Below are 27966 nucleotides of genomic sequence, written 5' to 3'. Positions count from 1 at the left end.
GTGTTAGAATTTTTCGTCGATCATCAGTCTAATCAAATTGTAGTTTTGTTATTTTTAAAACCCGAACGTAATTATAGTCTTCTTTTCAATTAGAAATGTCTTTGTTCAAATTCAAGTGTTCGATGTCGCTAGGTATGAAATTTTGGGGGCTTATGCCAACCTCTTTAACGAGTCTTTGATATAGTTAAAAATGGGCTGTTCCTAGTTGTTCCAATAAAAATTTAAATTTGAAATTGAAAATTGTTCTTTCCCACCACATGAGCTTATCACGTGGCGTCTTTCAAGACTCATTAATCAACAGTTTTAAAAGAATAATACTATTTAGTTCTAACACTACAAAATTAGTTTAGGCTACGTTAAGTGAGGGTTCAATAAAATATGGAATTAAGTAATTAATTTAATAAAACCTCTCATTTAATACCATATAACGCCACATAAATTGATATTTTAACATCAGTAATGTTGAATACTCTTTTTAAAGGGGTACTTTTAAATTTGACCCAGTCAAAGGGAGGAAATTTCACTTTGACTTTGAAAATCATGAATATTATCACAATGGCCTCTTGAATGTTAAAAGACAATAATGCCCTTAAATATATTATATAATTAAAAAACAATGTATTGTTGAAAAAACTTTACTATCCTTTTAGTTAATAATTGAAAATCAAACACTTCCTCACTTCTAAAACTTCAAAACGAGCTTCCAAGACAGAAAAAACTCTCATCTTTCATCTGCTTGAACCTCAACATCTCAAAAAACGTTCAAACGCTGAAGCCGGAAATTTTTTTCATATCAATTTCTTCAAATCGGTAAGTATATTTACGCATGTTTAATTTCTTTTTTAGTAAATTAGTATACGTTTGAAAAGAGAAAATTTATTTCGACATAGTAATAGTTAGTATTAATTTTTTTTAGCAGATCTTATGTGTTAAAAAAAAAATTGAACAGGTCTATAATTTTTTCTTCTACGTAATGCGAAAAACAGAAAAGCAGTCGGCTGTTTGGCTGTTTAACAACCAACAATCGGCTATTAACAGTCGACTGTCTGTTGACAGCCGACTGTTGGCACTGATTTTTGTTGGCAATGCATTATTTTTTCTTATAATTAATAAATGAAATTGATTAAATCCATTTTCTCATACAGATATGATAATTCCCGTCTGTTATTTCGGTGATTTCGAATTGAATGAAAATAATCGGTGGGAATGGAGATGGACGAGTGACATACGTGGTTGTATTGCAATTCCCATAACAGAGAGCACACCATACTTAGAAATGTACTACGATTTGCAAAATAAGCTGAATGTCGATCAATCTCAATACGATATGCAATTGAGATATCTATTCAACGGTTATGGGGATTCATCCATTTCGATGCCACCGGTATTCGTTACTAATGATACTGAATTTAATTATCTATTAGAATTGAATAAAATGTATCAGACTCCAACTGTTCTTGGTGTGACTTTAATTACGAAGGATGTTATCGAAGGTAAACGCGAAGATTCAGATAGGGCGGATAACAATAATCGAGGTTTTTGGGAGACAGTGGAGATAGTTCTTGCGGATAATGTAGTTATTCCTGAGACAGTTACTTCTGATCGTGATGTCGCTGTTACGCGCAGAATTCCGTCGACGTTTGAAAACAATGAGAATATAAACGAGTTTACAAATGAGAATTTGATTGCTTTATCCCAACAGAGACATGAGCCGGGTGGGAGCTCACAGGTTGGAACAAGTGGACCATCCTCCAATTCTTCCCGTGTGGCTCCCGATTATGAGGACTTGTATGTCGAGCAACTGTTTGAAACCAAGAAAGATCTGCAGGAAGCTGTGCACCAGCTGGCATTAAAATATAACTTTGAGTTTAAGGTAAAAAAATCAAACAAGTCATTGTTGACAGTTGCCTACGTCGAAGGCAATTGCAATTGGCGCTTGAGAGCAATTAAGATGGACACGAATGAGTGCTTCGTAATTCGCAAATATTCACGGGAACATACTTGCGAAATGGGAATTCTTCGAAACGATCACAGGCAAGCTCGAGCATGGTTTATTGGTCGACAGATAATGCACAAGTATCAGAACCCACGGACGATCTACAGACCTTCAGACATCATTAACGACGTTCGTCAAGAGTATTGAGTGGTCATGAGCTATTAGAAAGCCTGGAGGGCCAAAGAATGTACGTTAGAGGATTTAATGGGATCGATTGAGGAGAGCTATGCTAAATTGGCCAGGTATTGACATAACATGGGGAGAACTAATCCTGGCACGACATTTTTTATTGAGACGGGGAGCGATAATTGTTTTAAGTATTTCTTCATGGCTCTCAGACAATGTATTCGGGGTTTTCAAAATGCAATGCGACTCGTAATTCTAGTTGATGGTACAACTCTGAAAGCTAAATATCAAGGCAAATTAATTATTTCTACATGTCAAGACGCCAACATCCAAATTTACCCTATTGCATTCGGCATAGTCAACAGCGAGAATGATCTGTCCAAGCGTTGGTTCTTTTCGAAACTGAGGGAAGTGATCGGGGAAGTCGAAGACCTAGCCTTTGTAACCGATCGGGGACAGTCTATAATATAACGGTATCGCTGAAGTTTTTCCAAAGGCACATCACGGGTATTGCATGTACCATATACAAGGTAATTTGAAAACTAGGTATCGAGGCAAAGGTATCATTTCATTGTTCAGGAGAGTAGCCGAAACTTACAGTCCTGAAGAGTGTAATAAGTTCATGTTTGAAATAGGAAGTAAATCATTACCAGCGTTGGAGTATCTGACGAACATGGGGATCGAACATTAGGCGCAGTCATACTTTCTAGGACGTCGATACAACATAATGACATCGAATAACGCGGAGTCTCTCATTGCATTGTTTAAGAAGGATCGAGAGTTACCAATTCTCGTAATGATTGAGAACATTCGTAACAAGCTGCAACAGTGGTTTCATGACCGACGTGCGACATCACAAAGTTACAGTAGTGTGATGGCCCTAGCTCAAGAGGAGAAACTCTTTAAGGCGACAGAGGTTACGAGGAAGTTGAATGTGAAAGCACTAGATGAGTTCCGCTTCTCCGTGCAATGTGCACGTAATACGGCATATATGGTGGACTTGACTGATAACACATGCACTTATACGAGATTTCAGTTGGAGAGTTTTCCATCTGAGCATGCAGTTGCGGTGGCCATGTATAAAGGCTTTGCAGCGAGAACGTTATGCTCTTTGTATTATACGACTAAGTCTTGGAGAACAGCATATTCTTCCGTTTAATGATTTGTTGCCACCAGCAGTTGAACCGCGTGGTCCTCGACGTCTAAATACATCTAGAATACCATCTACCAGAGAGGTTCCTCGACCGCATAGGTGTGGCAGGTGCAGAGCCATAGGACATACTCGACAATTTTGTATCAGTCAAATTCCCCTAAATGACAATTAGACAGGTACGTTCAATATTTGTTCTTCATAAATGTTCAATATTCTATATTTATTCTTGATAAACGGTATTTACAATGATTCATATGAAAAAATTAGTTTCATTCTCAGCATATGTGTAAAATAACAAAAAATCAACTTACAGAAAAATAATTATATACATTGAACACAAATTTACAATTATTTCATAATAAAAATAATAATTAAATTTACAATGTGAATGTTATATGTATCGAACAAAAATTTACAATTATTTCATAATCACAAAAAATAATTAAATTTACAATTCGAATGTTACATATATTTAATACAAATTTACGGGTCATCATTAAATTCAAACAAATCACATGCTAACTTCTTTTTCCAGTTCTGTATCCGAGATTGGTTAATTCCATCAACCTTATGTCATATACTTAAAAATTCAATGTACTTAATGACAAATATGCCGCAGTCGTCATTACAATTGAACAAGAATGGATCAGTTTAGTACTGTGTAGCTAAAAAAACTAAATGTGAAAGATGAAAACAACAATGTTCAAACACTTACCTTACGGACTGTCGCGATATCGTCGTGTTCCGAACAATCCGCAATCTGTCCTGTACAGTCATCCCCGCTTGTCTGGCCATCATAGGAACAATTACAGCTACGGACTCCAAGTTTTACTCCAACTGGCCTTGCGTCAAATATGAATGATTTGGGTCGTACACATATATAGTCGTGTCAGCAAAAACGATCTCCAGCGTAACATAGTGCTTATTGATACACGCTGGAATGTACATATGTGTACAACCCTCCCATGATTTCTCCCCGACACTCGGCGACAATCCTATGACCCACTCGAGCATATATTCTGGCACCGTGTACTCGTTACCCATAAGTTTGAGCGACTGATACTCTGTGGTAACGGCACGCAGGAACTCGGTGTTTAATATGACTCGACCATGAACGTCAAATGATTTTGGATGTCTCTGAGCTCGATCTCACAGTAAATCCATGGCCAGGTCGATGTGCTGCATTAAGAAACACCAAAAAATTATGAGTTATTCATTTAATAAACAGAAAGTGACGTAAACATACAAAACACGAAATGAATAGTTCACTTACATCGTCGGCGAGCCAAGCTCCCGAAGTCGTGATATCGCGGAACCACTTGTAAGCGTCCGAGACCGTCCGGTTACCTATCGTGTGTGTAGCTCTGAAAAAACAGGGAAATGTTAAAATAAGCATAGACGAGTTAGCATACATTGCTTTTTAAAAAAAATCATACAATACTTACCCATGGATAATTCTCCTCCACTCCGTCTCGAATGCTTTCCACTTGGCATTGTCCACCTCTCTGAATAAGTTCAAGTGCGTCCCATCGATGAACGTCCTCCTCTTGGCCTCAGCCGTGAAGGGGGAAACAACATACCGTGACGGCACTCTCAACCTCTTGCCGACCACCTGCTCCGTCTCTTCAACAGCATGTCTCTTTCCCTCAATCACGACGGGCGTCCTCCCGCTCTCCGAGGCCACCTCCTCCGGGCCCCCATCGGTGCCTCCCGCTCCGTCCCTCCCATCGGTGCCTCCCCCTGTCACCCCCCATCGGGGTGACCCTATCCCCCTCCATAGACAACTAGAATGACTCTAATGTTTCATTATGCCAAAAATGTGGGTGACCCCCCTCTCCATCACCATCTCTGCCACGCTCTCGATTATCTCCACCATCCCCTCTGTCCCCCCATCGCCTAGCGGCTAAATCTCCTCTACGTGTCGCTACCGCATCCTGAAGGTCGACAACGCAAGACCGTAGCATTCCAACATCATGGGATAGATCGTCAACCCTCCCTGTCAACTCTCGTCCCATATCGTCGACCCTCCCTGTCAGATAGTCGACCTTCCCCGTCAGATCGTCGACCCTCCCGATCAACTCTCGTCCCAGATCATCGATCATCTCCGTCAACTCTCGTCGTAGCGCACCGACCTCCTCCGCTATAAATCCAGTCAGACGGGCATACAAATCATCACTGTGTGTTGGAGATACACGGGGGACGGTTTGGACGAGGGAGAAGGAGATACCCTCGGCGGTGGCGATGCCAATGGCGGCGTCGATGCCCTCGACGAAGGTGATGCCAATGGTAGCGGCGATACCCTCGGCGGAGGTGATCGTCGATCAGCTGGACTGCCCTCCTACATAAATAACATTAAAAATTATTCAATAAATTTATATGTCGACGATATTTAATAAATTATATTTAATTCACATACCCAATCTCGGTCCAGACTCGGATCAGACATCTCCTCGTCTTCGGTGTGCAGAACGCCTACATCCCGCACAAGACCCCGAGCCTCCTCTTCCATCGACGGCGTCAACTCGAGTATGACTTCAAGGTGACATATTGATATTTCAACTAGTTAACGATCATGTAAACAGATTTAAATTACGTATAATATAAATCACAAATGCATAATACTTACCTGAGGATCGTCGAGGAGGGCCGATAACTGTGTCCCAGTGGGACATCCCTCCGCTCGCAACGATCTCCAATGATGCATCCGAGGGCATCGTGTCTCCCCTCGCTTCGCGAAGCAGGCTCCCAGTGCAGGGACTGTCTCATAAACCCAAATCTGCAACACATACACTTATTATTTATAAATATAATATACTAAAACTTTAACTTTAATTAAATTAAACATTTACCTGCACCACTAAGGGCAACTCATATGTATCATATTTACGCATTGACCCCCGGGCCTCGAGTGTAACTTGGTGAAGACATGTACAGTGTCCTCGTAGCATCTTCGGCCCCATGGATAGTTGTTGAACGCATCAATGTCGTCAACAACTTTCAAATAAAAAATGTCGATGGCAGTCTTCTTGTGATGACACCTCATCACACTCTCGAGGATGTAGACCAGCCCAAGCCTCAATCTATCTAGCATCTGGTCGCACCCCCTGATCGTGACCATCAACTCGAGTAGATGCACTGACCCATGTCCCTGGAAGTACGTCTCGTACAGCTTATTGCTTCTCTCAATGGCTGCATCGTCGTCCGTAATTCTCAGTCCAGTGATCAAGCTAAACTCATAAATCGAGAAACTAACGACCTTGCCCCCGAGGTCGAAGTGGAGGAAATCGCCGTCGACTAGCCTCAAAAGTCGACATAGAAGTGCATCGATGATCTGTCATGAGTACTGCACCTCTCGTATCTGGTATAGTGGCCACAAGAAGGACTGTCGCAATATATCTCCGTGATGATCATCAAGCAGCTCCAACACCGCAGTAAAACTCTCAAAGCTACTGTTCCAAGTAGCTTTCCCCGCCATCCGTCTTAATTCCCCATCTAAATGATACTCCATCCTGCAAAAATTCAAATGTTAAAATATTGAACAATAGATAATAAAGTAACACATAATCTCAAAAAATCAAAGCAACCGAATTATAACTACCATACAATACACAAGACATTGACGCTAATAACAAAATAAATTCAATATAAATTTAAAAATTAAAATAATTTAGTTTATCTTGTATATTACATTTGGAAAATATATTTACAAAAAAATTCAAATTAAATACATTTTTAAAAAAAAATAAAAAATATAAATATTATTTAAATAAATTAGAACAAAATCAAAGATTATTTCATAAAAGAAAAATAAAAGAAACAAAATAAATTGTTACTTTCGGACAACATTATCTATTCAATTATTAAATTATATAAAAAAAAGGCAATTATAAAAAAAATTAACATAATTATTATTTAATCAAATTAATCTTGTAATCATTTGGAAAATATATTTACGAATAAAAAATTTCAAATTAAATACATTTTTAAAAAATTTAAAGAACAAATATATTATCTAAATAAATTTGAAAAAAAAAATCAAATATTATTTCATAAAAACCAAAATAAAAGGAACAAAATAAATTGTTAATTTTAGATTATTAAATTATATAAATAAAAGACAATTATAAAAAATAAATAAATAAATAACATAATTATTTAATCAAATAAAAAAATAAATAAATTATAAAAATTGATAAAAAAAATAATTAAATACATAACAGTCGGTCTGGACCGACTTTTAACAGTCTGGGCCAACTGTTACTGACTGTTAACAGTCGGCCAGACTGTTCACAATCAATGGACCAACTGTTAACAGTCCGGTCGATCCGACTGTTAACAGTCGTCATCTTCCCTAAGTCGAAATCGCCATTGTTGAAGATGGAGAGGTCCAAAAATTACAAAAAAATCACATTTTTCACCCCATCATGACCCACAATCTAACAATTTTACTCATGCATGAATTTAAACCGAATAAACGTAAAAATAATGAATGAAAAAACTAGAACTTTTAATAAACTTCGAGCGTGAAAACTAACCGGAATAGTAGCGTGTAGATCGTTGATTGAACATTGGTGTTTTCGACCGGTGGTTGATCGATCGTTCTTCAAGCAACTGTGACGTCGATTTTCTTCGAAGGTCGGTCGGTTTGGAAAACTTTCTAACAGTCTGTATAGTGAAGGGGTAAAATCGCCCTTTTAATGTAAAGTTATATTTTAACTTTTTTTTTTTTTTATTCATTTAGTGGGTCAAAGGCCAATATTAAAATTTGCTACAATCCAAAAATCATTTCCATGTATTTCCCCTTTTTAAAAGGCCTTTCCACCACATGGATTTATCTCGTGGCTGCTTTCAAGACCCACTCATTTCACTTCATTTTTAAAAAGCCTCCTACCGACTTTTACACAAATTAGTTAGAATAAAGCTCCAGGCATATAAAAAATTTAACAAAATACATACCACCACTGACATGAAAAAATGTGACTAGGCTATTTTACTTCTCATCTTCCAATAATATCACGCCAAGTGTTGCCAATAAGAACTTTTTCTCATAAAATATTGTACTTTTAACATGATTTTGAAAATTAGTTAGCCATACATTTAAGTATTTTTTGTTTTTTCACAAAAGTAATTATGATTTCGTGCACGTTCACAATAACATGTTTTAAAAGATATTTGGAAAACCATCCAGATATTATAGAAAATAACATGTTTTAAAAAATATTATTTGGAAAATAAGTAACTGTAAAAGAAACTAAATTATTATTATTTTAAAAAATTAATTGCAAATCTTTGAATAAAATTAAAACGAAAGAGATAAGTCCAAGGCAAAAACATTATGTGGGAGAAGTCCCAAGAGGACATGACAATTTAGTACATAGTAGAGCCACTCCATGACGGTGCACAGGATTTTAACAGTACAGAAAGATGAACCTCCCAAAAAACTCTGCTAGTTGAATACATAGCTTACATCTCCTAGAATTAAACCAGAAGTTCGGCAGACAGGTATATGGGATACTGGTAATTTTCAGTTCAACTCTGTGGGTGCATTTAAATGTTCTTCGAAATCCCACATGCTGCTGGTTCCTCGGGCACATCTTTTGACAATCCTAGAGAATCCAGACAATGAGGTGATGGGGTGGAGGTTGGACGCTCGCCTGATGATTGACACGGTGATGCAGATACTGGTAGTTCGGGTTCTTGTTCTTCACACCTGAAATTTTATATCAGATTCGAGTAAGAAGGAAAAAACCACTATTGCCATTTCAACTACCAATATCTTTAGGAAAAGTGTTTCAGTCAGAGCATATACTGAAAAAATTTCATCAAATTAAAAGAGTTTTTCCCAGTTTTTGACACGATAAAGTAGAGCAAATGTTGACTAGCCAAAAGCAGAACAATTATGGGAAACGAAAAAGAGTGAGTTCCTGCAAGCTTATACTTACCGCATGAGAAGCTCAAGCACACTAACAGCATCATATAATGCATGGAGAGCCATCTTCTTTACCTATTTGAAGTCATATCAACAGTAGTATTAGCATACTAACTAAAGACGTGTATAGTTGATATTAGTAAGAAATGTCAAAAACAGAGAGTAGTACAGCATAGATTACTTCAAACTAAACAAAAATTGTATGGGATCATTTGTAAATATAAACGAATTAATTGTTCCAATAGTCACTGAACTTAGGTTCATATCTTTGATTGGTCATTGAAGTTGAAAACGTTGAGTTTTGATCACTAAACTTAGGTCCATGTCTTCGATTGCTCAATGAAATTTAAAATGTCGAGTTTTGGCCATTGAACTTTGAAAAGTGCTATATGTTACCCCCTAGCATAAATATTGAACTTTGCAAAATGTCGAATTTATAGTGACTAATGTAAAACACTTTTCAAAGTTCAGTGGCCAAAACTCAATGTTTTAAATTTCAGTGATCAATCGAAAATATAGACCCAAGTTCAGTGACCAAAATTTGACATTTTAAATTTTAATGACCAATCAAAGACATGAACCTAAGTTAAGTGACCATTAGAACAATTAACTATTTATAAACCATATATAAAGCTTTCCAAATCACATCCATGCAAAGAGCGGCTTTACATGGCTACCAATCAATGGCCTGCATATAATAACCTTCCAAACCAGAGTGCTCAGATGGGAAACAATCAAGCTTAATGGCACTAAAGTTTCAGAGGTGAAAGACTTGAACATACTGCAAACAAGTTTCACAAAAAAAAAAAAAAATCCAACAGGCTCTTTCCTTCCCTTTGACCTGTGAAGCAAAAAAATAAAGCAATACCTCTAACTTGTCCTCCTTAGCCCTGTGGTTCTGAGGAAGAACACGAAATTCCTTAGTCAATCGAACACACTCACCAAGATTTTCAGGTGAAACAAAGTCGAGAGCAACTTTTATGCAAGACTGCAAGTAATCATGACAAAACACCAATATGAACCGGACATAATATGAAGATTTCAGAGGCGAATGAGAAATCAAACAGAACCGATGGGGGGTGCAAAGAAAAGATTATATTCAAAAAAGAAAAAAGCAACTGGTATTTTGTCGATATAATTGTTCCAATGGTTATTGAGCTTAGGTCCATATTTTTTATTGATCACTAAAGTTTAAAATATCGCGTTTTGACCACTGAATTTTGAAAAATATTGTACATTACTCACTGTAAACTCAACATTTTCCAAAGTTCAACATTTATACTAGTGAGTAACGTACAACATTTTCCAAAATTAAGTGCTCAAAACTTGACATTTTAAACTTCAGTGAGCAATCGAAGACAATCAAGACATGAACCTAAGTTCAGTGATCAAAATTCGATATTCTAAATTTCAATGACCAAGACATGGGCCTGAGTTCAATTACCATTGGAACAATTAATTCGTATTTGTCTATCAAATAATATAACAATCAATGCAACATGTCAACAAGATAGAGTAATTATTCAAGGATCTGAATTGCATCTACATCACTCTTTTGGTGTCGTATAAGCTAATAGAATCTCAGCAGTTCTGTACAATTAAATGCCAAAGAGGTCCATTTTTACCAATGGCATGCTGATATAAGAAGATTATGTGTAGACAAGTATTTTGCATAAAAAGTCCCAAGTTTTCGCAATCGCATATAAGTAAAATATTTCAATTATTATTTCTAATGCAATTTACTCTGGGAAAGGTAGCTAAGCAGGATATGAGTCACTGCTTATATACAAGGGAGTAGATATATTCCCAAAAACATTGTTTTCAATCCCAATAAGTGGGAGAAGGTAAAAGGATTTTTAGTGTAAGAGGGCAGCAGGGGCTTTCAAATAGCTAAACTTACTGTTCAGAAAAGTCAATCTAGAAAAATCTCCCATGGAAGTTGCAGGTTCAACCATTAATAAGGTATAGGAGCAAGCAGCCCGAAACTAACGGAGATTTAACAAGGCTAGACTCTCTATCTTTCTTAAACATACATTTCAGTGTCTCTCTCCTGATGCTATTTCGATAGCATCCATATACAAGTAAATCAAATTAATGCAAGTAACTTTGAAATACTCGTCTTCCTACTTGTTCTCTGTGTAAAAACGATAAATCTTATTCTACACTCACCTTCCACAATCCCCAGGTAAAATGGATATAACATGTTGAAAGCAGCCTTTCAAAATTCATGTAGGATTGACATCAAATAATATTTAATCCAAGAATCAAGGTAGAAAGAAAATTAAATAATAAGTCTGTCGTTCTGATCACTTAATCAAAATGTCTCTTTCCCTAGTTACTATTGACTTTTGGAGCTTTCCATAAAGGAGCATCAGAAGTTAGATTATTTGGCATTGAGGTTCACAGAATGGAACACAACTTAGATGAAATGAAAGTTTAGAGAATATTTGTGAAGGCTATTGAAAAGAGCATAATCTAAAGTACCTTAAGATTTCTAACTTGATGAGGACATCCAGCCGGTATGAAGATAGCCTCTCCAAGTTTTTGCACAAAAGTCCAAGGTTCAACTCCTATATCAACCAAATAAGTTAGTATCACAAACAACTTGTAAATAGGAAAGTTATAATCCAGTCAAACTAAATCATGACAAACCATATTGTTCCTTAAGTTTCGCTTTATGATATGAGGTCAAGTATAAGCTCTGATCGTGGATCGGGTGTACAACCTAATAAGTCAAAAAAAAGAGAGAGAGAGAGAGAGAGGGTTAGAAGATGAAATGATGAATTTCAACAGCAAGACTTTGATACCAAAAGGAAAATACATACTATAATGAGACTAAATCAGTTTGAAGAATACTTCTTCATGAAAACAGAATATCATACGAGTCTTCTCATCTCCATCAGTAACCACCAAAAGTTCCAAATTTTGACTAAAATACAAAGCTACACTAGTGGCTCAGACAGCATCGTGTGAACACTTCACCAGTCTATAATATACACCACTCAATTGGCATCTAAGAACAGAAGGAATCCGCAAATCTAAAGAAACTTCATTCAAGAAAGCACAAGTTAACTACTACTACAAGCAGAATCAATTCATTGATCTTTAAAATAAGACACGGGGAAAAATGAAACTTCGCTGAAATATATCTGGTAAGGAAACGAAAAGTTGAAGTATTGTTACCGCATTTTTCAAAGTTTCAGCGAACAGAGTATTTGGTCGCTGAGGCGTACTTAATGTCTAGCTGAAGCATCTCAAATATTAGATGGCATATACTTTAAAGAATACTGAAGCAGTCTGACAATGAGGCCAAATTCTTTTCACTAAAAGAAAATATACAACTTGTTTGAAAAGATGAAAGCATATCAAATTAAGGCAATGAGGACTAAATACGCTCTTTTACTCCAAAATCATACTTTTGAGTCCACAAGAAAGGAAGAACGAAAACTTTCCCCAGTGTATCAAACAACAGCCATAAAACAGGTAAACTGCGGCCCAGGACATTAGATTTATGGAAAAAACCACTCCCAGCAAAATAATCCAGACATCCAAACAACTGTATCTTTCCATGGGAACTAGGAAATGCGCTTATATTGCAAAATCAACTGACAAGATGGAGAAAAAGTCAACTTCTGGATGTTCAATGTGCAGGCACAAAAAGCTCTAGAATAACTTCCAACGAAATTACCTCTTTGCATGGAAAACTATACACGTTCAGCATGAAAAAAACTATAGAATCTTTTCAAAATATAAGAAGACAGATATCAGACTACCAAAATTATCATCTTATATCAGGATATATTATTAAAAAATACTCTCTCTCTCTCTCTCTCTCTCTCTCTCTCTCTCTCTCTCTCTCTCTCTCTCTACATAATAATTCACCGCCAGAGGCAATATTTCTGAGTACACAAAACCAAAAGAAAGAAAAATATGTTGTAGGTTCCAAATATATTTGCCATCTATTCTACGAGATTAAGGGCACATTTGGCATTGCTTTTGAATAATCAAAAGGAGCTTTTGAAACCCAAAAGTTGTTTTTCAACCCATTTGTTTAAATTTATAAAAGTGCTTCTTCTAGTTAGAAAAGTTTTTAGAGGAAGCTGGTCTAATGCGATTTCTGCTAAAAGCACTTCCAAAATAGAAAGCTCTTTTATAAATTAATTTTCAAACAAAAATTAAAGTAACTTCCTTCAAAAGCTCTTCTACATGAAGCATAAGTAAAAGCAAAAGTCATGCCAAACGAACCCTAAATAAAGAATATAAGAACAATATCAACATACAAAAATGTATCTTATAACAAATATAATGTAAAAATGATTATATCTCCTAGCCCTTGTTTGGGCTCCATTAAAATCAAATTTTGGGGAAAAATGTATGTAGAAATGTGATTTTTTTGAATTTACGTGTAATATTATTTTATTGGAGAATGTGATTGAAAAAAAGATGGAGAAAAATGCATTTTGAATAAAATGGAACACAAATAGGGGCTAAATAAGGAAAGAGAAATATGTTGTAGGTTCTGAAAATATTACAATTACTTGTATGAGACTAAATACAGAATATAAGAAGCAAGACCATCGTTATTTTTCAACTTGAGTGGCAATAATAGCACTTCGCATAACATACATGGAATAAACATTAAATGTCCAACTATTTTGAACTATTATCTGAGCCATTTAGATAATAAATCATGAATTAAACTACTTGAACACTCTTTGTATAACAATAAGTTCGACATTTCAAGATGTGTCAAAGTCTCTATCATGGTATGTTTAAAGTGTCGTTAAAATCAATGTGTAAAAAGCTATCACCTCACAACAATGTCAAACTTGATGTACATGTGGCAAAACTAATAAATCATTCATAGGCATTTTATGGATAAAAAAAAATATTCATTGGGATTGGGACGGATTGATGGTTGTTTAAGCATGGACCCAACAAAAAAAATCCGATCAGTAATCATGTCAAGTCTTGTCTAAATCTAAACCCCCAGTTAAATCTTATTTTGAATTGACATGAGCATTTAGGTAGAACATAAAATGCGAGTTGTACAAGCTCTTCCTTTCAATCCATCGATGGCGACATAAAGTGTTGTGACTCCGAATTGGTAAGAAAGGGAAATGAGAATCATTTCTCACGAGGACAGTTCAGAAAAAGAACGGGTGAAGAAAGAGTTTACCTTAGGAATGAAGAAATTACTCGGGATATTCTGAAAAAGGTTCAGCAATGGGACAAAGGGAGTAGGAAAATACATGCTTCCTCCCTATGATAGCAAGTTGCACATTCTCCCTCTGAGGCTCTTCTTGAACACAAGGATGTGAACCATAAAATTAATTAATCATAGATATTGATGAATATCAAAGCTCCATGTACAAATAGCAACAGCAAAGACACAATCTATGATGCACGGACACTTCTACCCGTACAACATATCTGTCACGTGTCATATTGTGCCGGACTCCAACACTCATCAGACACACCATGACATGGGGTACACTAAACCAAATGGCATGTCTTATTTTTCATGTAATCTTTAAATTTCTAAAGCTTAAAGGCTACATTCCTCAAACAAGTGTTCAATATAGCATGTGCCATGTCCTAAATTGAAAGGGATATAATATAAAGATATAATACACAAATTTAAGATTTTAAGAATTTAAACCATCGTGGCCGTATCCAAATCCATGTCCCTGAGTCCATTCAACATAGGACTCGAAAGAAAGGATAAGCAAGAGAATATTGTAAGTGAGGGGAAAGGTATACCAAAGCTAACGGCAGATCAAGTAAAAGGAGTAATGAAGAAGAAAACAGACATAAAATTAGGAATAAAACTAACTTCAACCAGAACTATTCCAAAAAACCTTCATTACCAGAAACATCAAGAAGCTCATACTAACTTACTTTCAAATTTGAAGAGAGGCAACAATAAGTTTTCTCTGACAAGTCAGTAGTATATTATAACTTTGTCATACTCAGAAGATTTGTCATACCTGCTCTACCGGACAACAATATATATGCCTGAATTCTTTATGGTGTTTTCTCAAATATTCCTCTAGCTTCGGGACATCTTGCCGCCGGAAAATGTCCCAAACTGCACCTCCCTCTCCCAAGTCTGGTACAGCTGATGAGAACTTAAAACAGGAACTCTTGCCATCAGAGAGCTGTCCCTCCTCCTCTGAGAAATGCAGGTCAGAAGGAAAATCAGTTTCTCCTACCCCCCTGTCAATTTCCTCCAAATTTTTTATTTGTTGATTTCTCGTAGTTGCACTTTGTGTTGACAAACCTTTTGACTTGATACACAGTTCACCACTTGATATACTCCCTGTACCATATCTATTAGCCTGTATGCTGTTTAGGGTTCCCATTGTTCCATCAATGTCATTTTGATATTCCAATAGCAAGCCAGAAGCTGCATTTGATTCCTTAGAGATGTCTTGAGGAAGGTTATTATCCTCAATCTTCATAGGCAACTGGTCGGTATCTTCCACCATGTTGGCAATATTATTTAGCACGGTGTCAACATTTCTAATCTGGTTACGAATAGAGTGCGAATGCTCAATTCCATCCTTATCTGCAGCAAGACAACCTTCATCGGATGACGATACAGTTGCCCCAGCCTCTTGATGATCAGTACTAACAATACCAAAGAGTTCTTTCTGATCTTGGGCAGCATGATTTTTCTTCAAGCTCTCAATTTTGGAAAGTTGATCAGGTGTAGGAGTTGGATCAGCAGTGTGCATCAATATATTCACCTGAATAGATTAAAACTTCAAGAATTAAGAAGATAGTTTTTACCTATACAAGTTCAGTATAAACCAGAAGCAAAACAGATAATCGCATAATCTCATATATCTTGTAAATCACAATGAGGCATATCTCATATGGACACTCGCAATTTTAACATAAAGCTGATAAATTGAGGCCTGTGGCTATTATTGCCTCTTGGGGCACCTCAAGTGGCGAAATATACATGCCATTGGTTCAAAGGCAGCTCCAAGTTCTACTGAGTTAGATGGGGGGATGTATCCAGGCCAGTAATCCCAAAGACTAGAATCTTAATGAGAGCAAATAATCTTTCAGAACACAAGTACTATCTTGAGATAGCTCATGTCAGGTTTTTCAACCATAACTCAGGGTGGGAAAAAAACGGGAAGAAGAAGAAGAAGAAGATCAGTAAACAAATGTGTATTTCAAGTCAAACTTATACAGTGTGATTCATAACTATAAAGAGCATGTCCTTGCAAAAACATTAGCTGAATCACAACCAGAAGAGCACTAACTAATTGTAAAACTAAGAACACGGCCTCAACGGTAGTAATTAAAGACAGATGTTGAACAACAGCAACAATCAGTTCACTTTATGTCAAATGTGCAAGTATAAGTTTGTTGAAGCATAACATTCCTTAGATCACGGGCAATTATGATATTAAGTTTCATATTACCATCTGAATGCTTACATGAGGTCATGGCTTATCATAATACCCATATATGCAACATATACATATCCTTATTTTTTCCTTTCACCTGGCATATGAGGTGTCTGGGATTCTAACCAATAGGAAAGGAAAAAAGAAACATTTTCAGCATAGATGTCTCTTAATGGGGAACCCTTTTTCAATTGAACTTTCCTTTATCAGTGGATAAACTACTCTCCAAAACTTTGAAATCAAATTTGTTGTGTGCAGTCAAATGAACTTTCTTTTATGGGGGACAGATACAGCACACAGTTTTGTTTAAAATATAAGAATCTAGCATGTCAATCTCTAGTTTTGGAATGTAACACTGATATACATATTCTTGATGGGGTTTCTCTTTGAACATTGTTGCTTTTCTAGGATACTTTACCACTTTATTTCTTTTTGAAAGACCCAATACAAAGTTTTTCCTTCTTATTCATCTCTTTGATTTAGTTCCTGTTTTGTTGACTATTTAGCCTCCATTTGTCAACCAATTTATAAACTATTTAAGCATTTGGTCAAAGTCAAACATTAAAGTAATTTCAATTTGTTGTAATCTCGGATATGTGGAAATATTCCACAATCCTTAATTAGCATTATCTATTTAGGAAAATTATAATTCTTGTAAATAGGGGAAGATTGCAAGAGATTTTGGCATTAATTTAGGAATATTGTTTTTTCCTCTCTATAACTATTTTGTATACTATATAAGGCTGTAATTAGGGTGTAATTATTCATTGAAAAATAAAGAGGAATTCTTTACAATTCACGTGGTATCAGAGCAGGTCGTGTAAAGACCTGATGGCTGACACCGTCGACGTCAATAAGGAGTTGATGACTTCTGAATCTCAAGAAGGTGAAACTGAAGCTATTCACACAATGGGTTTGGGAGGAATTGACAATTCATCTTTCCAACCCACTGTAGAAAAGTTAAATGGAAAAAGTTTCAGAGAATGGGCTCAGTCTATCAAACTTGTAGTTGATGGGAAAGGTAAATTGGGGTACCTTACTAGTGACACAAAGAAGCCCGCCCCAGCTGACGTTGCCCAGCTCCAGCGATGGAAATCAGAGAACTCCCTTGTGACCCCGTGGCTCGTGAACTCCATGAGGCCCTCCATTGGCAAGACTTATCTGTTCCTACCAACCGCAAAGGATGTGTGGAATGCAGTTTGAGAGACATATTCAGATTCGGAGAACTCCTCCCATATCTTCGAAATCAAAACCAGATTATGAGAAACCAAATAGGGTGATAGAGATGTGACTAAACATTACATGGAGATGGTAGCACTATCGCAGGAACTCGACTTGAGTACAGAAGAGTGGGATTGCCCACCCGATTGCGCATGTCATCAGAAAAAATTGGAGAATGAACGGGTGTTCGAATTCCTAGCCGGACTCCACCGAGACTTAGACGATGTCAGAGGAAGAATTCTAAGGAGGCGACCATTATCTTCGACAAGGGAGGTGTTTTCATAAATCCAGTGGGAGGAAAATCGGAGATGAGTGATGATGAATAGTGGAAAAATCGACGATGGAGGAGAAAAGATGTCGGGACTGGTGGTGAAACAGCCCGAGTCTCACAAATGGGCTGAAGCAGACTGATAAAAGGTACGGAACTGGGTCAGTTAATATGGAGTCCAATTTAAGGCTTGGACCAGCGGCTTTTTTTAATGGGCCTGGTGTTTCCAATAATGGGCCTAGTAATTTTAATACAAGATATGGTGGTGTGGGCTCTTATTCAAAAGGTGCAATCAGTGGACCAGGCACAAAACAACAAAAGGGGCGACCCTGGTGAGAGCACTGTCGTGAATCGAGGCATAAAAAAGATACTTGCTGGGACTTGCATGGAAAATCGACGGATTGGAAGCCACGATAGAATAATAGAAATCGAGGCTATCAAGCTTCAACTGACCATCAATCCACAAACTTCAATCCTCAACAGATAAAGCAACTCTACAAAATTTTCTCAAGCTTTCAAACATCCGATCAATCTTCTCACATTGATCCTTCGAGCTCACTTGCTCATAGAAGTAAAGTTTTAAGAGCCTTAAATGCTACCTCCAAACTTAAGTCCTTGGATAATTGACTCAGGAGCATCTGATCATATGACAGGTTCCTACAACCTATTTTCCTCATATACAACTTGAGCAGGTAACCTCAAAGTTAAGATTGCTGACGGGTCACTCTCACCTCTCGCAGGAAAAGAGAGTATTCGAATCTCTAATTAAGATTGCTGACGGGTCATTCTCACCTCTCGCAGAAAAATGGAGTATTCAAATCTCTGACTCCATAATATCAAAATCTGTACTACACATTCCAAATTTATCAAGTAATTTATTATCTATAAACCAATTGACAAAAAACTCGAATTGTACTACTAAATTTTTCCCTTCATACTGTGTTTTCCAGGACCATCATCGGGAAGGATGATTGGCAGTGTTAAGGAGTGTGAGAGGCTACTACTTTGACAAGGTTGATCTGAGTAAGAACATCAAATTGCCGTTTGCAATTCTGCATTTACTTCTAGTGATAATGAAATCTTGTTATGGCATTTTAGGATGGGACATCCCAATTTGAATTATTTGAAACATGTATTCCCTACTATTTTCCCGAATAAAAGACTAGTCAATTGTCAATGTGAATTTTGTGAACTTGCTAAACATAAAGGAACCCCATTCCCGAAATCCACCTACAAGCCCTCAAAACCATTCACTATGATACACAGTGATGTTTGGGGTCCCTCATGCACCCCTAATCGAACTCACACAAAGTGGTTTGTTACATTTATTGATGACCACACTCGACTTTGCTGGGTGTATCTCTTGAAAGAAAAGTCTGACGTGCGATCCGTGCTTAAATTTCCATTCTATGATACAAACTCAATTCCAAACATACATTCAAATTCTACTCACAGATAACGGCACTGAATACTTCAACAAAAAAATTTGGGGGATTTCCTTTGAACTCATGGAATAATCCACCAAAACTTGTGTTGAAACTCCTCAATAAAATGGGATCGTAGAACAAAAAAATAGACACCTTCTAGAAGTTGCTAGAGCTTTAATGTTTACTACAAATGTGCTAAACAAGTTCTGAGGTGACGCGATCTTAACAGCCACTTACCTAATCAATCAAATGTCTAGTCGTACTATAAACTTTGAATCACCACTCCAAAGATTTCAGTCATTCTTTCCAACCTCTCGATTTCAGTCATTCTTTCCAACCTCTCGACCCAACTCGAAACTACCCCTCAGGGTGTTTGGGTGTACAGCTCTTGTTCATGTTCATAACAATCACCGAAATAAACTCAAACCTGAGGCTATTAAATCTGTTCTCATCGGATACTCCCCTACCCAGAAGGGATACAAATGTTATGATCCTTCCACACAAAAGGTCATTGTTAGTCTTAACGTCACATTCTTTGAAAATAAACCATACTTCCACAAAACCTCTCTTCAAGGAGAGAATGTAAGTGAAGATCCGAACCTAAATTTATATCTTCTCCCTCTGGAATCCAACATACCACCTAGTCCCTCTATGCCATTTATGAGAGGAAACTTAGATCTAGGGGGAGATGCAAAAAAAAGGTGGCAAGGAAATACTTGTTTACTCACGGAAACCAAAACAAAAGCAGAAGGAGAATTTCACACCCGAAGCACCAAGAGAGTCGAAATCAATGATAGTTCCGTTGGAACCAATGAAAGTCCCAGAATCTCATGACACCACAAACGTACATGAATCATCAAATATTAATCTACCCATCGCACTCCGAAAACAAACTCGGTCATGCACCCTCCATCCTATTTCAAAGTTCATGTCATATAATGCTTTATCTACAAGATTTCGAAGTTTCACCTTCCATCTTGACGGTACTAAAATTCCAAGAGATATTCAGGAAGCTTTAGAAATTCCACAATGGAGGGAAGAAGTGATGGAGGAAATGCAAGCGTTGGGAAAAAAAATGAAACCTGGGAAATAACGGATGGGCCAAGAGGAAAAAGACCGGTTGGGTGTAAATGGGTCTTCAACTTAAAATATAAAGCAGATGGAACAGTGGAACAATATAAAACTCGGCTAGTTGCAAAAGGATATATCCAGACCTATGGCATTGATTACACAGTAACATTTGCACCGGTAGCAAAATTGAATACAATCCGAGTAATCCTGTCGTTAGCAACAAATTTGGATTGGCCTCCCCAACAACTGGACATTAAAAATGCTTTTTTGAATCAAAAACTGGAAGAATAAGTTTACATGACTCCCACCAGGTTTTTGCAACGTAAACGAAGATAATAGGGTATGCAAACTTAAGAAGTCTTTGTATGGACTAAAGCAATCACCTAGAGCATGGTTTGACAGATTTGAAGAGACTAGGATACCAACAAGGGCAATCGAATCACACTATGTTCCTCCAACAACTTGATGATAGGACTAAAACAATCTTTATTGTATATGTTGATGACATAATCTTGACAGGAGATAATAGTGTGGAAATGGAGAAACTTCAGGAGAATCTAAACACTGAATTCGAAGTAAAAGATCGGGAACAAATGCGATACTTTTAGGAATGGAGGTAGCCAAGTCAAAAAAGTGCATTAGCATTTCACAGAGAAAGTATGCTATTGACCTCACCGAAACAGGAATGCTTGGATGCAAACCAAGTGATACACCAGTTGATGTGGGGAATAAAATCGAGAATACCGACAGTGCAGTAGACACTGACATATACCAACGACTAGTAGGTTAACTAATCTACTTGTCACACACTTGACATTGCATTTGCAGTTAGTGTAACGCCCCGAAAATTTTGGAATAAAAATATATTTGTCTTATATATTATTGTTTTAAAATTTGAGGACTGAAATAAAATAGCGTTTAAAGTCATATTTTATTTGGCACCAATAATTACATTTTGATAGAATGAGTATAAGTATATTAATATTGGGCTCATTTTGTAGCTCGCATTTAATAACGTATTTTCAGCTCAAGAAAATATGAGTTCTTTTAAGTTAAAACTAAGTTATTTCAATTCAAAAAAACATAGATAATAAGCATCGTTTTTATTATTTAACAATATTTCTTTTAAGACAATTAGGAAAAGAAGCTAGTATTTTATCATAATAATCAATGTTTATCTTTTCTATTAGAGAATGAGATTTAATTATTTTTAATCCTTGTTTACATTTATCTGCCAATATTTCTGATTTTCTGGTACTCGTGATTTAAGTAGTTTGCAAAGTAATATGTAGGGAGAGATATTTTTAGTTAACTATGATTGATTGATGTTTGGATAAAATAATTTTCTCTCAGATTAAAAATTCATTTGCTTTGATTTTGGAATCCTACTTAGAATATTGATTTAACATTTATGACTTTTTGACCATTCTAAGATGACACACGTTTTTAGGCCTAGCTTTGAATGAATTGGTTGTTATATAATAATATTTTTGGACAATCTCTAGCCTCTAGGCATGATGCATGGCAATCATACCTTGTACTCTCAATTGTGTCAATTGCCTTTAAATTAGAATTGGTAAATTTCCTTATGATAAGAGTATGGGTAACCACACGTGCACGCACATTTCCAACTCTCAATTAGGATAAAGGCTAATTTTAATTGCTAATTGAATTTGAATAATGGTAAGACACGATTTGGGGCCTCTAACAAATTTAGTTATTTTGAGCATATAGTCCAATTAAGCTTATAATATACTATTTAATTATTTATTTCATTTTATATGATGATATGATAACCTGTCATTTTATGTAAATTGACACTAACTTGACCATTCTTATGTTAAATAGATCCTAATTAATTTAATTTGATTGATATTCAAACAAAGAGTTTTTGTAATTGGACAGATTAATAAGCTAATTGACGAGATTTCTATTGGTTAGATTGCATAATTACCCTTTATATATTTTTAACAAATTTGGCAGTCAAAACCTTTCTTAATTTTACACCTCCCTTACACTATAAATTCATTCCAAATCCTCGAAAATTTATGAGATAAAAACCACTCTCTTCCATCTTCACTTAACTCTCCACTGCCTGTCCAAGTCTCCATGCCAGAAGTGTTCTCTTTGTATAGTCGGAAACGGGTTTTAATACTCTTAGAAAGGATTTTGGCACGTGGAATTGCCACTGGATCGACCTTAAATCCACAAGACACGACAACAGCAAAAAGGTTTTAGGAACGTGAATTCCTTACTTTTCTATTATCAATCGAGGTAGAATACTTTATGTGCAAGTTGTTCCGTCCTTTCAATATTATAGTTTTTGACGTGATTTATTTCATGAAATGCTAATCGACCTGCGGGTCCAATGAAATGAAATGAAATGTTCGACCTGCGGGTCTCTATGAAATGAAATGAAATGTTCGACCTGCGGGTCCCTACGAAATGAAATGAAATGTGAGATCGCCTTCGAGTCTTCTCAAATTGTATTAGAGCTTTCGACTGATCACCTATTGCTCTTGACGAAATGTTGGTATTAAATGTTATGAGTTTACGTTTTAAATTATTATATTGTTTGGACGCACGTATCCTACTGAGTGTAATTACTCACTCCTTCAATTTCAATATTTCAGATCAGTACGGTCAACGTGGATGGTGGCTTAACGGTGCGCAGGTTGCCAAGTAAAGAAAAACTTCGCAAGAAAACGTTTTAAAATAATTCTGTTAGGATTATGTGCTTCAATTAAATTCTGTTTAATGTTCTATGTTTACGCGACATTTTGTTTATTCAATTTGGTATTTGAGTATTAAATAAATCAAGAGTTTTAAATTTCGAATTAAATATTTTCGCTTTATGTATGCGATACGAAATGATATTGGTAACACCTCAAATTTTAAGTCGATAAAATTTGGGGCGTTACAGTTAGCATGGTGAGTCAACATATGCACTCTCCAAAGAAAGTCCATCTCAAAGTCGTCTATAAAATACTCAGATATCTCAAGGGTTCTTTACGGAAAGGACTATTCTTCAGAAAGGGTGAAAAGAAAGATGTAGAAATCTTCACAGATGCTAACTGGGCAGGTTCTATGGAAGATAGAAGATCAACTACCAGATACTATACTTTTGCATGGGAAAATCTAGTAACATGGAGAAGCAAGAAACAAAATGTAGTTTCCAAAAACAATGTCGAAGCAGAATTTAGAACAATAGCACAAGGAATTTGTGAAGGATTGTATTGAAGAAACTCCCAAATGAGCTATGTTACAATAAAGTTACCAATTAAACTGTATTATGATAACAAAGCTGCTATCACACATCTCCCTTAATCCAGTTCAATATGATCGGACAAAACATATTGAGGTGGACGGACACTATCAAAGAAAAGGTGGAAGAAGGGATTATTTGCATGACATATGTTTCCACACAGGAGCAGGCTGAAGACAACTTCACCAAGGGGCTACCTCAATCAAAATTCGATGATCTTACTCACAAATTGGATATGATCAATATTTACAATATAACTTGAGGGGAGTGTTGTAATCTCGAATGTGTGGAAATATTTCACTATCCTTATTAGCATTGTCTATTTAGGAAAATTATAATTCTTGTAAATAGGGAAGATTGCAGAAGATTTTGGCATTAATTTAGGAATATTGTTTTTTTCCTTTTTTTCACTATTTGGTAAACTATATAAGGCTGTAATTAGGGTGTAATTATTCATTGAGAAATAAAGAGGAATTCTCTTACAATTCACACAATTACATATTCATAACTATTATTCATTTATTATCTATACATTTCATGGGATCCACTATTATACCTCTTTACAAATTGCTTTAGAAATTTTCCAAACAAAGGCTTAGTGATTTCAGATAAGGATCTGAGTTTATCATTTTAAGATGTAACAGGATGTGGTTAGCCGCAAATTTACTGTTCACGGGGATAAAAGATAATCGATTATTTAAATCATTCTTTCATGCCAAAACGATTATGTATCAGCATTAAATAAGAAAAAGAGAGAAATTGAACATTTACAGAGCAATACACATGGAAGTTGTATCAAACAGTGGAAAGTTTAAGCACAATTTCTTCTGCACCATTTCACACAACTCCAAGAAATAGAAGAGGGGAGAAACACAAGGAAAAGGGGAAATTGAGGGAGAAAAGATGTAAAAAAAATTCCCTTTCACTGGTCAAGAAAGAACATGATGAATATTGAAAGAACCATCACCTTTCAACTTCATATAATGTTTTGTTGAGTTGTTTCTCTCTAAATTAAATACCTCTGCTTGGAGCCTAATGCACTAAAGAGAATGCATAGCATATAGCTATGCAATAATTGCTAAGTCTAATGTCAGAGTGGCTAATAAGCACTCAATATTTCACTATCAAGGGTTACTTATAAAGTGCCACTACATACAACTTCTAATGGTGAATACTTGTGAGGACTATGGCTTCAGCTTCTGAGAATTCTTTCATGGCATCATCACTTATATAACATATTCAAAACAATAGAGTAATTCTGGCAACTGCATGCAGCTGTCTAATGCTCAAGAAATTAATTCCAGACACAATAGAAAGCGCATAATTCAACTAAATATGCATTAATAAGCATACCGCATCTGACATATCACAATGAAGCTTCGTCACAGAATCCCCGCGTCCAAGCTCTTCAGCAAATCCATATGCTATATATGTTTTGGGCCCCAGGTCTGGCTTCAGCAATTTTTCCTCCAATTTCATTTTCGCTGCCAAATTTAAAATTCCAGAATGGGGGTGTGTGTATTCTTTATAAGGCAATGCACTGATGAACTCAGCATCATGCCGTGGCAATCGCCTCTCAAACAAAGTGGACGGAGGCCAATCTTTCAATTTCAGCATTTCTGGCCAGGAACGTCTGTCCTTCCGACCTTCAGCATATCCCGTAAAAAATTGGTGGATGTTAATATCAACCTACAAATTGACAATAAAATAAAGTAAACATCATGTCTGTTATACGTTACTACTTGTACAAAGAAACACAATAGAATATGAAACAATAAATGGAATGAAGCATAGAACCGCAACAAAAGATAAACAAAGACTCAATCCAGCTAGAACTCAAACTGTAACTTTCAAAGTTACCACCACTGCACAATCGTGTCTCATAGTTGATTTACTAACCGACCCACAACTGCGTCATTGTAAATATAATAAACCTATTAAATAATATGACAAAGGGACTCAACCATATATGAACAAAAAGCCTTTTATGTTGATGACTATTGAAATTATATATACATGGCATTTTCTAATACACTATAGCAATCCTCTAAATGGAATAGGATCAAGATCAAACCTTATTCCATGGTATTTATATGATTTTTTTTTTTTTTAAGCAAATGCCACTAGTGTAACTTATTTTATAACATAAAAAACGAGAGCATATAAAGGAGGGATCATAGACCTGACCTCCAGTAAGTGAAAAAAATTACAAATGTCTCAAATGAAATGCAAACAACAATAAATGAAACATGAACCAAAAGTAATGAAAATTACTCAAGGGTACTCCCGAGGATAAATCTTTGGGTGGTAGTACATAGACATTGACCGGGTCATGTGTCTGGCTTGAAACATTTTCGGGTCGTAGTAGTCTACATAATCGGGCTCGCTTACTGGAGAGGCGTCCCTCCTGGGGAAGGGGCCCGTCTAGGTGAAAATTGCGGTCCGAGCGATGACATACTGAATGTCGGGCAAAAAATAGGTGCATCTGATCTCATGGTGCTATTCACATGTGAGAGTGACTCACTATTTGAAGGTATGGCTACTTTCATATTCTCCCCGCAATCTCTGAGACCCATGCCATCCATGTCACTTTGAATTTGAGCATCCGCCTTATCTTGTCTAGGCGTGATGATAGGGCTAGGTGATGATTTGTCGTTGAAAAGCCTGCCAACTAGGTCATCAATGGCATCCCTCGTGGAAGCTCCCATCTTGATGCCATGGGTATTCTTGAAGTGGTTGATCAACATCTGCTTCGCCTGAGGCTTACTCTTCAGGCCGCTCAATGTACCATCGATACCTGACATCTGTGGTGAATGAGAGACCTAGGAATCGGTCTCAATAGGAGCCTTTGGAGTAGGCTCAACAAGTGGCTGATCAATAGGAATGCCTGGGGTGCTCTCATGGACAATGGGAGGGATCTCTGGTGTAGACTCTGTAACTGGGAGAACAACTGGTGCTACCCCTGTAGTACTAGTGGTGGGAATCGAGGTAGGATCTACCAATGTAGTAGCTGATTCTGCCATAAGTACAACAAGGGTAGTGTGAAGCATAGGAGGCACTGCCGAAACTGGTACCCAATGCTTCCTTTGCTCAACGAAAGTAACATTGCCTTTGCTCTTGTCAGCCCTATTCATGCCAGTCTCAGTATGAGGATGGGGCTGAACTAGTGGAGGCACAACAACTGGAGAAGGTGGTGATGATAGTGGTGGTACCCTCAAAGTACACTGATCAAATGGGTGACCGAAGTGCTTACAAGAAAAACAAAATGTCGATCGCTTCTCATATATGACTGTCTGCCAAAAGCCGCAGTTACCATCGAGCTCAAACCATACTCAATCGGGCAACTTAAACCCCAAATTCACCTCCACACACACCCTAGCCTCACTAGGTCGTCTCAGATCTGAGGTGGCCTCATCAATCCTCAAGGGCATTCCTATTGCCCTAGATAAAGCAAAAAGGAACCCCTTGGCAGGCAAATGTACTGGAAGCAAAGGAAATGAAACCAAAACGAGATCAATCGAAGTCTCCTGCTCTGGTCCACTTAATGATCCTCATAGGACATCTATCAATATACCAAAGTGGCTTAAGGAAGAGCCTGTTGTAGTCTTCCTCATGTGTAAAGTGGATCAATATATGTGGATTGTCAATCAATCCCACCTCAAAGAAACCACGAAAACCAAACATAGAAAAATTTTCACGTACTTTCTTCATGGTCGACTTTTGCTGGAGAAATTTTCCTACAAGTGTGTACTTTTAGGGATCGGCCAAAAGAACCTCTCCTCCGAGTCAATTAACTCAACTACTGGCTCACCCAAATGAGTAAAGGGTTCCTTGGAAGCGAACCCAGCATTCGAAGAGTCAGCTGTAACCTGTGAAACTGATGCAAATGATTTTCGTGAATTCCTCTCAACTTGAGTCAACCCCGTCAACTAGAAACTACAGTGGCATAGGTCATCCGACCTTGATTTAGTGTTGTCTGTGCCTCATGTGGGAAAACTGATGGCGAAAATGAACTCGAATTAACTGAATGAATATTCTGAACAAAAGTTGTCCGAGGGCACAGGCGCTGGACTCCAACCAAAA

The 27966-nt window shown here is 36.8% G+C and overlaps 1 protein-coding gene across 3 annotated transcripts in view; it reads right to left on the bottom strand.

The window, feature by feature from the left end:
• Nucleotides 1–8589: 8589 nt before the first annotated feature.
• LOC111367462 (lysine-specific demethylase JMJ25-like) overlaps nt 8590–27966 on the bottom strand; it is a 32323-nt gene continuing 12946 nt past the window's right edge. For 2 of the 3 annotated variants that reach the window (XM_022988350.1, XM_022988351.1), the window contains exons 7-13: nt 25237–25572; nt 15195–15956; nt 11857–11929; nt 11689–11774; nt 10073–10192; nt 9218–9279; nt 8590–8985 (exon numbers count right to left, since the gene is read on the bottom strand). In XM_022988350.1, coding sequence (XP_022844118.1) covers nt 8823–8985; nt 9218–9279; nt 10073–10192; nt 11689–11774; nt 11857–11929; nt 15195–15956; nt 25237–25572 — 1602 coding nt within the window. In that variant the 3' untranslated portion in view covers nt 8590–8822. Of the gene's footprint in view, nt 8986–9217; nt 9280–10072; nt 10193–11688; nt 11775–11856; nt 11930–14383; nt 14504–15194; nt 15957–25236; nt 25573–27966 lie in introns of those variants that run through there. The other variant, XR_002697827.1, reaches the window with a different exon arrangement.

Source organism: Olea europaea, chromosome 18 (genome assembly GCF_002742605.1).
Source record: "Olea europaea var. sylvestris chromosome 18, O_europaea_v1, whole genome shotgun sequence".
Taxonomy (NCBI): domain Eukaryota; kingdom Viridiplantae; phylum Streptophyta; class Magnoliopsida; order Lamiales; family Oleaceae; genus Olea; species Olea europaea.
The sequence above is the reverse complement of the archived record's forward strand: the minus strand, read 5'-3'. Positions and strand labels throughout refer to the sequence as shown.